The sequence below is a fragment of the Sapajus apella genome, unplaced genomic scaffold (genome assembly GCF_009761245.1).
Source record: "Sapajus apella isolate SASKATOON/1434 unplaced genomic scaffold, GSC_monkey_1.0 scaffold25, whole genome shotgun sequence".
Taxonomy (NCBI): domain Eukaryota; kingdom Metazoa; phylum Chordata; class Mammalia; order Primates; family Cebidae; genus Sapajus; species Sapajus apella.
The window spans coordinates 18,259,792-18,273,194 of NW_022436965.1; the positions used below are offsets into that span (position 1 = coordinate 18,259,792).

The 13,403-nt window shown below is 36.0% G+C and overlaps 1 protein-coding gene across 2 annotated transcripts in view; it reads left to right on the forward strand.

The window, feature by feature from the left end:
* VAMP4 (vesicle associated membrane protein 4) overlaps positions 1-13,403 on the forward strand; it is a 43,571-nt gene that overhangs the window by 24,645 nt on the left and 5,523 nt on the right. For both annotated transcript variants that reach the window (XM_032291694.1, XM_032291695.1), the window contains 3 exons: positions 8,336-8,436; positions 9,361-9,440; positions 12,726-12,777. In XM_032291694.1, the coding sequence (XP_032147585.1) occupies positions 8,336-8,436; positions 9,361-9,440; positions 12,726-12,777 (233 nt within the window). The remainder of the gene's footprint in view (positions 1-8,335; positions 8,437-9,360; positions 9,441-12,725; positions 12,778-13,403) is intronic.

Below are 13,403 nucleotides of genomic sequence, written 5' to 3' on the forward strand. Positions count from 1 at the left end.
CAGGCAATTCTCCTGCCTCAGCCTCCTGAGTAGCTAGGATTACAGGCACATGCCACCATGCCCAGCTAATTTTTTGTATTTTTAGTAGAGACGGGGTTTCACCATGTTGACCAGGATGGTCTCGATCTCTTGACCTCGTGATCCACTCGCCTCGGCCTCCCAAAGTGCTGGGATTACAGGCTTGAGCCACCGCGCCCGGCCTCTTCTAGGGTTTTTATGGTGTTAGGTCTTATGTTTTAAGTCTTTAATCCATCTGGAGTTAATTTTAGTGTAAGGTGTCAGGAAGGGGTCCAGTTTCTGCTTTCTGCACATGGCTAGCCAGTTTTCCCAACACCATTTATTAAACAGGGAATCCTTTTCCCATTGCTTGTTTTTTTCAGGTTTGTCAAAGATCAGATGGTTGTAGATATGTTGTGTTGCCTCTGAGGCCTCTGTTCTGTTCCATTGGTCTATATCTCTGTTTTGGTACCAGTACCATGCTGTTTTGATTACTGTAGCCTTGTAGTATAGTTTGAAGTCCAGTAGTGTGATGCCTCCTGCTTTGTTCTTTTTGCTTAGAATTGACTTGGCTATGCAGGCTCTCTTTTGGTTCCACATGAAGTTTAAGGTGTTGTTTTCCAGTTCTGTGAAGAAGGTCATTGGTAGCTTGATGGGAATAGCGTTGAATCTGTAAATTACTTTGGGCAGTATGGCCATTTTCACAATATTGATTCTCCCTAACCATGAACATGGAATGTTTCTCCACCTGTTTGTGTCCTCTCTTATTTCGTTGAGCAGTGGTTTGTAGTTCTCCTTGAAGAGGTCCTTTACGTTCCTTGTTAGTTGTATTCCTAGGTATTTTATTCTCTTTGTAGCAATTCTGAATGGCAGTTCATTCTTGATTTGGCCCTCTTTAAGTCTGTTATTGGTGTATAGGAATGCTTGTGATTTTTGCACATTGATTTTGTATCCTGAGACTTTGCTGAAGTTGCTTATCAGTTTCAGGAGATTTTGGGCTGAGACGATGGGGTCTTCTAGATATACAATCATGCCATCTGCAAATAGAGACAATTTGACTTCCTCCTTTCCTATTTGAATACCGTTTATTTCATTTTCTTGCCTGACTTCTCTGGCTAGAACTTCCAGTACTATATTGAATAGGAGTGGTGAGAGAGGGCATCCTTATCTAGTGCCAGATTTCAAAGGGAATGCTTCCAGTTTTTGCCCATTCAGTATGATATTGGCTGTTGGTTTGTCGCAAATAACTTTTATTATTTTGAGATACGTTCCATCAATACCTAGTTTATTGAGGGTTTTTAGCATAAAGGGCTATTGAATTTTGTCAAAGGCCTTCTCTGCATCAATTGAGATAATCATGTGGTTTTTGTCTTTGGTTCTATTTATGTGATGGATTACGTTTATAGACTTGTGTATGTTGAACCAGCCTTGCATCCCTGGGATGAAACCTGCTAGATTGTGATGGATAAGCTTTTTGATGTGCTGTTGCAATTGGCTTGCCAGTATTTTTTGAAGATTTTTGCATCTATGTTCATCATGGATATTGGCCTGAAGTTTGCTTTTCTTGAGTCTCTGCCGGGTTTTGGTATCAGGATGATGTTTGTCTCATAAAATGATTTGGGAAGGATTCCCTCTTTTTGGATTATTTGGAATAGTTTCAGAAGGAATGGTACCAGCTCCTCTTTGTACATCTCGAATTCGGCTGTGAACCCATCTGGACCTGGGCTTTTTTTGGGTGGTAGGCTCTTAATTGCTGCCTCAACTTCAGACCTTGTTATTGGTCTATTCCAGGTTTCAACTTCTTCCTGGTTTAAGCTTGGGAGGAGGCAAGTGTCCAGGAATTTATCCATTTCTTCCAGGTTTACTAGTTTATGTGCATAGAGTTGTTTGTAATAATCCCTGATGATGGTTTGAATTTCTGTGGAATCTGTGGTGATATCCCCTTTATCGTTTTTTATTGCATCAATTTGGTTATTCTGTCTTTTCTTTTTTATTAATCTGGCTAGTGGTCTGTCTATTTTGTTGACCTTTTCAAAAAACCAGCTCCTGGATTTATTGATTTTTTGAAGGGTTTTTTTGTGTCTCTATCTCCTTCAGTTCTGCTCTGATCTTAGTTATTTCTTGTCTTCTGCTAGGTTTTGAGTTTTTTTGATCTTGCTCCTCTAGCTCTTTCAATTTTGATGCTAGGGTTTCAATTTTAGATCTCTCCTTGCTTCTCATGTGGGCACTTATTGCTATATATTTTCCTCTAGAGACTGCTTTAAATGTATCCCAGAGATTCTGGTATGTTGTGTCTTTGTTCTCATTGGTTTCAAAGAAACATCTTTATTTCTGCCTTCATTTCATTGTTTATCCAGTCAACATTCAAGAGCAAGTTGTTCAGTTTCCATGAAGCTGTGCGGTTCTGAGTTAGTTTCTGCATTCTGAGTTCTAACTCGATTGCACAGTGGTCTGAGAGACTGTTATGATTTCCATTCTTTTGCATTTGCTGAGGAGTGATTTACTTCCAATTATGTGGCCAGTTTTAGAATAGGTACCATGCAGTGCTGAGAAGAATGTATATTCTGTGGATTTGGGGTGGAGATTTCTGTAGATGTCTGTTAGGTCCGCTTGGTCCAGATCTGAGTTCACATCCTGGATATCCTTGTTAATTTTCTGTCTTGTTGATCTGTCTGATATTGACAGTGGAGTGTTAAAGTCTCCCACTATTATTGTGTGGGAGTCTAAGTCTTTTTGTAGGTTGTTAAGAACTTGCCTTATGTACCTGGGTGCTCCTGTATTGGGTGTGTATATATTTAGGATCATTAGATTTTCTTGATCCACTGATCCTTTAACCATTATGTAATGCCCTTCTTTGTCTCTTTTGATCTTTGTTGGCTTAAAGTCTATTTTATCATAGACTAGGATTGCAACTCCTTTTTTTTTTTTTTTTTTTTTTTTTGCTCTTCATTTGCTTGATAAATCTTCCTCTGTCCCTTTATTTTGAGCCTATGTGTGTCTTTGCACATTAGATGGGTTTCCTGAATACAGCACACTATTGGGTCTTGACTTTTTATCCAATTTGCCAGTCTGTGTCTTTTGATTGGGGCATTTAGCCCATTTACATTTAAGGTTAATATTGTTATGTGTGACTCAGAAAAGGCAATTTCTTTATAGACTTAATTTTATATATATAGTTATGTGTGAATTTGATCCTGCCATTTTGATGCTAGCTGGATGTTTTGCCCGTTAGTTGAAACTTTTTTTTTTTTTTTTTCATTGTGTCGATGGTCTTTACCATTTGATACATTGTTGGAGTGGCTGGTACTGGTTGTTCCTTTCTTTATTTAGTGCTTCTCTCAGGAGCTCTTGTAAGACAGGCCTGGTGGTGACGAAATCTCTCCACAATTGCTTGTCCATAAAGGATTTTCTTTCTCCTTCACTTATGAAGCTTAGTTTGGCTGGATATCAAATTCTAGGTTGAAAGTTCATTTCTTTAAGGATGTTGAATATTAGCCCCCACTCTCTTCTGGCTTGTAGGGTTTCTGTGGAGAGATCCAATGTGGGTCTGATGGGCTTCCCTTTGTGGGTAATCTGACCTTTTTCTCTGGCTGCCCTTAGCATTTTTTTCCTTTATTTCAATCCTGGTGAATCTGATGATTATATGCCTTGGGGTTGCTCTTCTTGAGGAATATCTTTGTGGTGTTCTCTGTATTTCCTGGACTTGAATGTTGGCCTGCCTTGCTAGGTTGGGGAAGTTCTCCTGGATAATATCCTGAAGAATGTTTTCCAGCTTTGATTCATTCTCTCCGTCACATTCAAGTACACTATCAAACGCAGATTAGGTCTTTTCACATAATCCCATATTTCTTGGATGCTTTGTTCATTTATTTTCACTCTTTTTTCTCTTTTCTTCCCTTCTCATTTTATTTCATTGAATTGCTCTGCAGTCTCCAATATCCTTTCTTCTGCTTGGTTGATTCGGCTATTGAAACTTGTGTATGCTTCACGAAGTTCTTGTGGTGTGTTTTTCAGCTCCATCAAGTAATTTATATTCTTCTCTAAGCTGTTTATGCTAGTTAGCATCTCATCTAACCTTTTTTCAGGGTTCTTAGTTTCTTTGCATTGGGCTATCACATGTTTTTTTAGCTCTCAGAAGTTTGTTATTACCCACCTTCTGAAGATCTGTTTCTGTATATTTATTAGATTCATTCTCCATCCGTCTTTGATCCCTAGCTGGTGAGGAGTTGTGATCCTTTGGAGAAGGAGAGGCTTTCTGGTTTTTGGTGTTTTCATCCTTTTTGCGCTGCTTTCTTCCCATCTTAGTGGCTTTATCTACCTGTGGTCTTTGTAGTTGGTGACTTTTGGATGTGGTGGTCTCTGAGTGGACGTCCTTTTTTTTGATGATGAAGTTATTTCCTTGTTTCTTAGTTTTCCTTCTAACAGGCCCCTCTGCTGCAGGACTGCTGGAGGTCCACTCCAGACCCTGCTTGCCTGGGGATTACCCGTGGGGGCTGCAGAACAGTAAGGGTTGCTGCCGGTTTCTTCTTATCTTTGTCCCAGAAGGGTACCTGCCAGATGTTGGCCTTCTGTGTTGTTCTTGCTGGGAACTGCACTCCGGAGCTGTTCCTATTCAGCCATCTTGGATCCTCCCCCCACCAGCCACATTTCACATGACCTGGGAAATAAAAGGATAACTGGGTCAGTCTCTGTTTTTAAGGCATTTATAGTGTAATAATGGGGATAAGAGCAATGTGAAATACAAATAGAAATCAAAGGACTGTAACTATTGTGAAAATGTAAAAGATCATGGGGAAGTGTGTTATCACTTGCTATTTAACAAAACTATCTCCATATTAAAGTAAATAAGCAGATCATTTTCTTTCTTCTACAAACATTGTGTTCTGGGTGAGGAAACATCCTGAAACATAGAATACAATCATGAGATTTTTCATCATTGAGTGAAGGTTACACAGTCGCTGGATTAAGAGTGTTACACCAGCAGATAGTAATATGTGAAGGACAAAGCAGCAATCATTCACTAATCGTTTAGCAGAAAAATTAAAATATTCGGAGTTTCCATTATCAATCGTGATTTATTACATGTGTACCATGGTGTTGAGGGAATACTTGTAGATTTATGATAATCTAGTAAGAATCTGGAATTTTATGGGTTCTATCCCAATTAATCTTGCCTATATCCATGGAATCTTATGCTTAAAGGGTTTTGTTTTTGTTTTTGTTTTTCCTTTGAGATAGATCTCACTGTGTTGCCTGGGCTGGAGTGCAGTGGTGTGATCACAGGTCACTGTACCTCAATCTCCTAGGCTTAAGGAAGTCTCCCACCTCAACCTCCCAAGTGGCTGGGACCACAGGCATATGCCACCATAAACAGCTTATTTTAAAAATTTTGTGTAGAGACAGGAGCCCACTATATGTTGCCTAGCCTGGTCTCAAACTCCTGGGCTCAGGGAATCCTCCTGCCTTGGCCTCCCAAAGTATTGAGATTACAGGCATGAACCACCAGGCCAGGTCTTTAAAGAGATTCTGAGACCATAACTATTTCATTGGTTTTAAAAGTATGTATAATGTCTGTGACCATACCACCCTGAACATGCCCAATCTTGTCTAAAACTATGTATAGTATATGTATATTAATATCCATAATAGCAATAATCTGATCATGTGTAGAAGCCTTAGTACATTTTGTCCATTCCTGTCCTGCTGTAGCATCCTACTTTAAGCCATTAATTATTATCAATCACTTGCATATGACAAAAAAAAAAAAAAAAAAAAACTAGCTGGGAATTTCAGAATTGTTCCTTGATGAACAATAGCTCTGCTTTGTTTGTAATTAAATGGGGGAGCACTACACTCACTGCTTTATATCTCCTCCTCCAGTAGCTGGATATACGTTACTTGATTTATACCCAAATTGTTCATTTATTCAGCAAATATTTATTGAATGGCCACTCTGCTCATGCACCACTGTAGGTACTGAGCTTACAAAAGTGAACAAAATGGTCAAGGTCACTGCATTCATTGAGCCTATCTTCTAGTGGTAAGAGGCAGAAAATAAGCATGTAATTAAAGAGGTACAATTACTATTACTTTATATTTGCTTACATACTATAAATAAAATAGAGTAATGGGGTAGAGCACCCTGTTTCACAGCTATAAGTTTAATGCAGTGCATTCATCATACATTTGAGCATACATTCTATAAGGGCTGGGATTATTGTCTGTTTTGTTCAATGTTATTTTCTCACTGCCTAAAACAGTACATGGTAGCTTCTCATTATTTGTTGAATAAATTGATTAGTTGTGTATTGTGCCATTGTTCTTAAATAGTGTGAACACATTTAACTTTCTACTTAGGGGACTGGGAGTTTCAAAAAGATGTCTTAGAGATTTAGGGGTTCTTTCAGATCTGTTTGGGCAGAAGAGAAATCTGCATGCCCAACTTGGTTGAGCTTCAGTCTTATATCCTCCAGTGGAGTAGTATGTGGGAAGCACAGAACTCTGGGATGCTGTGAAAAATCTTGAATTTTATGTGTGGGTAATCGATGGGTGTACATAATGCTCTTAACATAGGAGGTAGGTAACTTTCATCAAGCTTTTAATTGCTACTTGAATCTGAGAGTATTTCTGAATCCATCTGTCTAAATGGGCCTTCATTTTGTTTTTAAGCAAACTTTTTGAAGAACTAGCTCAATGATAGGAAAGGATAGACCTCTTTCAAAATTAAACATGACCATGGCTTACCCCTGACTTACTACATTAGTTTGGGGGCTTGTGTGGGGTAGAGGGCAGAGACCATATCTGTGTACTGTAAAAATTTGTTAAAGCCCCCTAGATGATAACTCACACGCTTCTTTTTCAACTAGAAACACAATTGCATATTTTCATTTATTTAAAAATATATATATACATTTAATGTTTATATACCATCATGGACCCTTAATGACAGGATACATTTGGAGAATTGCACCATTAGGCAGTTTCATTGTGTGAACATTATAGAGCATACTTACACAAACCTACATGGTGTAGCCTACTAACGCGCCTAGGCTACAAACCCCATACAGCATGTGACTATACTGAATACTGTAGGTAATTATAACACAATGGTAAGTATCTGTGTGTTTAAACATATCTAAACATAGAAAACATGCAGTAAAAATATGGTATTATAACTTACGGGACCACCATTGTAAATGTGGCTTATCATTGACCAAAATTTTATGTAGCACATGCCTGTAGTTCCTAGTAATTCACTGTACTTTAAAAAGTTTTGAATTATGAGGACCATGGATTTGCTTTATTTCTCCTTTAAAATATTTCGTTATTGTGACTTATAAAGTAATTTAAGAAAATTTTTTGTCTTATGGTTAGAGCAACAGAGGAGAACAAGACACTTAAAATAATTAAACATGTCCATGTTTGTGTACTCTGGAGGTAACTCCTGAATGAAAGTAGGTACCTGAGGACCAGTTATAGTTATTAAAATATAAGTTTAGGTTAAGTCTTTATTGAACAGTCTGAAATTTGGTTAAAACAGGCCCCAATTGTTCTTCAATTGTTCGTTAATCCTTTATATTAGATGATATAACAGTTATATCATACAACTGTTATATCATCTAATATAAAGGATTAACGAACAATTGAAGAACAGCAATTTTTTTCTTTTTGCTTTCTGGTGGGTTTTTCAAAATATTCCCAGGTGTCCCCAGTTGTCTTATACCCTGTTTATGTTTAAGAAAAAACTGATGAGTAGTGAAGAATTCTACCCATTGAGCATTATTATCTCTTAGAATATGCACTACATTTCCGTTTTGGAAACTAGATAATTATCATAAGCCTTCACCATACCTGAGCAAAAGGTACGTTAAAAGGTATGTTAACATACCTACTTTGTTAGTCTACATGTATGAAATAACATAGCAAAAGTAGAGTACAGCGATGTCTATGTGTGCTGCCTCAATGGCCTGTTGAAAAGAAAATGAAACATTATTTTTAGTGAAGCTGTTTAAGTTCTGTGCTTAATGAGCATGCTGACAGTACATTTAACTTGCTTATGGGTTACAAGTCAGAAGTAGGGCTAAAAGTAAGCTATCTTTAAATATTACTTTAATTTATATCATATTGTCTTTCATTATCTGAGTACTGAAGCCCACAAATGGAAGAACATTGCTACAAAGTCTTAAATTTAATTCTGTAACTGAATAATTCTCTGAGAATTTGCTGTTCTTTATTATGTTTAATAAAAGTTTCAAAAATTTTTTGCTCAAAGCTATAGGAAGAAAAAAATTGTAAGCATTCTCACAAGAAGGATAAATAATTATCTTTTTTAACCTAGTGTTCAGAATCAGGTGGATGAAGTTATTGATGTCATGCAAGAAAATATTACAAAGGTAATTGAGAGAGGGGAGAGACTAGATGAACTACAGGACAAATCAGGTACAGATCTTCATGTATTTCTTGATATTATTAATCTGTGTTTGCTAGTTTATGTCTTCTACTTGTCTAGCCAGTGTTTACAAATCTTGGCTTAGGAAATTGGCATTTGGTTCTTAAATGTATGATTTTACTGGTTTAATTTTAACTCCTTTGCTTTGAAGAGTTTAAAATTTCATTGTTGAAGAGTGAAGAGTAGAGCTGTTTTTTCTTTTGCCCTGTAATGTTGATGTACTTTGTGTTTCTCATGATCTCAGGGCCTAAAGACTTATCACTTTTCAACACTTGTTTCTAACTTATCTGATATTTTTATTATATGCTTTATTTGATAACTTAGTCACCTTTCTTTACTTTTAGTAGTTACACCTGTAACCTATACCTACACCTGGCACATACTTGGCACTCAAATATTGTTTGAATGGTGAATGGCTGGTTAATCTTTTACAGACTTTAAAAAAAAAAAAAAAAAAAAGAAACCTCACTTAGTCACTTTTAAAATGTATTTTGTTTTCCTTTAAAATCAGTCACTGTTGATATCTAAGAACCTAACCTTTTCCACGTGTATTTTTTTTTCTAGAGGTGTGCCAAGTATTTGAATTTTTAAAGAGTATTTTCTTACTAAAATTCCTAAATTTATTTGTAAGCATTGAGGCCCTAAAAAGACTTTTCTTAATTTTACTATAAAAAATGATCGCACAAACTGATTTGCAGGCTGTTTATTGCTTTTGTTTGTTTTTTTGTTTTGTTTTTTTTTACAATGTATAATGCCAGAGTTTGTGGGTGGAAAAAAGGGAGAATGTTGTTTTCATGCTTAAAAGGGAATCAATTTGCAGAAGTAGAAATTAATATTTTCTTATCTTTGTGTGACTAGATAAAAGAATCCTGTTATGTCGTTTAATCCTTCTCTCCATCCTCTATGTGATATAGAAAGCTTATCGGATAATGCAACAGCTTTTAGCAACAGATCCAAACAACTTCGAAGGCAAATGTGGTGGCGTGGATGCAAAGTAAGTAAATCAGAAGATACTGGGTAGATTGGTCGGCATCTGAAGTGGTATTCAAACACATGAAGAAAAAAGGGCCTCTAGAGCATAACCTCTGTGAGAACAGGACCTATAACTGTCCTGAGACACTCACTAAATACTTGTTAACTTAATTGCTTTGGGGACAGAGATAACTAAATAAGTATGCCTAAAAGGATATTTTCATAGATTTTTTTTTTTCATGAAAATACTCTAGATTAATAACTTGGTTACCACTAGACTTACTAACTTGTAACAAATACACATTTTTCCTTATAATTTACTCTTAGTACTTTTTTGGAGCAACATCTATAGCATTATGTAGAGCTATCAAAAAAATAAAGTGGAATCTAGAGAAAAATATGACTTTTGGTTGAAAGGGGAAAAAATAAAAGCAGCTTACATATCAGAATCTGTTAAGGCAAATAGAGTTAAGAAAAAATTCCACTTCCCTCATTATTCCAGAAAAACAAAAAATAAATTCGTAACAAGAAAAGCATTGAGAATCACTACATACTAATACACTCCTGCAAAGCATTTTATAGAAATAAAATTTACTTGTTAATCAAGTGTGGCTACTAATCAGTCATTAATAGAAAATGGTTTTCATGTTATGTGAGCAAATCTTTTTTTTTCTCCTGATTCTAGGTATAATTTTTGGCTTTGTTGAAAATTTAGACATGAACTTATTGTTTTTAGTCTTTCGTTTTCCAATTTAGCAATAACTTTCTAAACCTGACTTAGCTATATGCTAAGGATTTTTTTCCAAGATTTACCTTGGATTTATTTCTTTTTATCTGTCTACCTATTGAAGCATCCTACTTCCAGAAGTAGAACTCAGGAAAGAAACATGTTTCATTTCTCCCCTTGTTCAAAATTTAAATTTTCTATTCCATTTTAAATTATTTATTCTTTACATAAATTTATTTAAAGTGTTGGGGGTTCTTTTTGTTTTTTTCTTTTTTTTTTTTTTTTTGAGACAGACAGTGTCTTGCTGTGTCTCCCAGGCTGGAGTGCAGTGGTGGGATGTTGTCTTACTGCAACCTCTGCCTCCCAGGTTCAAGTGAGTCTCATGCATTAGCCTCCAAAGTCTCCCAGGTTCAAGCAATTCTCCTGCCTTAGCCTCCAGAGTAGCTGGGAGTACAGGCATATGCCACCACACCTGGCTAATTTTTGTATTTTTAGTAGGGACAAGGTTTCCCTATGTTGGCCAGGCTGGTCTCGAACCTGGCCTCAAGCAGTCTGTCCACCTCAGCCTCCCAAAGTGCTGGATTACAGGCATGAGGCACCACACCTGGCCTGAAGTTTCTATATCTAAAGGAATTTTCTATTCTGTGGGCTAATTTGGAAAAACAAAAGGTCCTTGAGCCATTCACCTCTTCTCTTCCCCCAAACTCATGTACTCCATTTATGTGTCCACAAAAAGATGGTCATAATGGACATTTTGCCTAGCTTTTTTTTTTTTTTTTTAGCTATTTCTAAAAATGTTTGCTTTGTACTTTATGGGGTTTGGGTCAGAGGAATAGTGTGCTTTTAAGGAGGAAAAAACACTGAATTATAATTTTAAACAGTCATCACCTTGAGGACCTCTGGGGACCATGAATAGCATTGACTATATAATGAACACATTGTTCCGTAACATAACAAAGACCATTTATAGTAGCGAGTATTCTTCATTTATTATGCTCTAATAATATATGAAGCTTTCTAATAATAAATGAAGCTTAGCTTTCTTCAATTTTACTGTACTCCATTAATACTTCATTGTGCTACTTCATCTGGGGTAGCCTCCCTGTGCCTGCCATTTTCTAGATTGACTTCCATAATGGTAGCTTAGGAAGGGTTTGAAGAGAAAGGATATAAGGACAGAACACAGATCAGGAGTTGCCAGTGGCTAAGGGGGATGTGGTGCGGTTGGAGACTGACAACAGGTCATGAGGGAGCTTGTTGAGGGTGGTAGTGGAAATGTCCTATATTTGATTGTGGTCATGTTTATTAACAGCTGGATATATTTGTCAGAACTTATCAAAAATACTTTAAGAGGATAAGTTTTAGTCTATGTAAAGTGTATTTCAATATACCTGGCTTTAAAAATAAATTAGTTAAAAAAATTATCCATGGGTGGGGAAAGAGAATCGCTAACACCTCTCCTAATGTATCTAGGGAGCTGTGAAGCTCTTATATGTTTAATGACCAACAGATTTTTGTTCGTGTTATTTGGCATAAGAGAACTTTGGACTTGCATGAATACAATATTGCCATTTGGAGTTGTAAACATTTTCTGCCCAGTGTTAGAAACCCAAGGAAGAAAACTATTCATTGAGGTGTTTTAAAATTGATATTGATGTTTTCATTAAAATCTTAAGTAAAGCCAAACACACATTTAACAGGGCAAATTAACGTACATTTTCGGTAAGGCTGAAAAACTGTAGAAATTACAAATTATTTTAGAAATGTTTCAGGTTAATAAAGGATTACTTAAATGTGTCATATAATGTGGACCCAGACACCTACTAAAAATATAGCTCCTATCTCCCATCCATTCTGATTTCTCTTTCTACATTTTTTGGTTATCATAATTTTAATAAACACTGGTGTCCAGATTATAAATCTTCCATATATTCTTTGGGTCACTTTGTTATAACATATTAAGGAGCTGACCAAGAACTGACCTTAAGGTTTCTTATCTCAACTACAAAACTGACACAGAATGCTCTTAGACAAAGTTGCTTATTAAATGAGGCTATTCATAAAGAATCTAAAGTATATTCCTCAAAATGGACATAAAGATGCCAAGAAATAAAGGAGAAAAAACAACAGAACTCTCATGTACTTTGAAAAAAAAACTGCTATAAACTCCTACCTTTTATGTATTCAGCCATTTGAATTGGGTGGCCTATGTTATTCATATTTTGACACTCGAACAGAGTTGCTAAAATATTATGTATTTTCTCTGGTCTTAAGTTAGTACTAAGTACAGCAAATCATAGAGGTTCAGGTCCATGAAGGCTTTAATGGTTACTGTTCACTCTGCAGTACAGCCTTGAACAATAAAATCCAGCAAAGTACTTCAAGTTTGGGGAACTCTGATTACTTCCCAAAGAATGAAAAATAGCAAGTTCATATGAGAAAAAAATTGAAGACATTTCCAGAAATGTGCCTATTTATTGAGATGAATTAGTATGATGCAGTAAATAGAAGAACAAATAGTCTTGACTTTATTAACAAGTCAAACATTAATATCTTTATATGCCCTTTTGTGTGTTGTAGATAAAAGCCATCATGGCTTTGGTTGCTGCCATCCTTTTGCTAGTGATTATCAGTAAGTATTTGTCAGATTAGTACTTCTTAGGGTATCATTTGGTTTGAGTTCATTTTAATACCCTTTTAAATTTATTTTCAGTTGACCTATTATGTCTGAAGCCAGGATTGAATAATGACTTCTGACTTGTGTCAGGAGCTCTTAGAATATATTGATTTCTGAAAATGCTCTTAATTTATATGTAAAATTTTATATGCATATGCATATTTACATTTTTATGGAGAGAGAGCCTATGTCTTTTGTCAGATTTTCAAAGGGAACTCCTGTTCTGTCCCCAACCCTCACCCCCAAATCCAGGGCTAAGTGATTTGTTCAAGGCCAAATCTGGTTCCTGTTACACTAAGATCTAAAACATTAACTCTCCGGAATGGCAGTTTGCATCTTGTAATATTGTTTTGGAAGGATAAATCCAAAAACATTCTCAAGGTGATTTTTTTGTTTGGTTTTTGTTTTGTTCTACATTTGAGCATAATTTCCATCATTAAAGCATGACTCCGTCTTCCTTTTTCCCCTTAATGTTCTTTTAAAAATCGTATCATTTTAAATATTTCTTTTTCTTCAAGGCCTCTCTACCTACGTTTACAGAGATTTTATGAAGATTTGGAAAGTATCTAAAAATAATCATT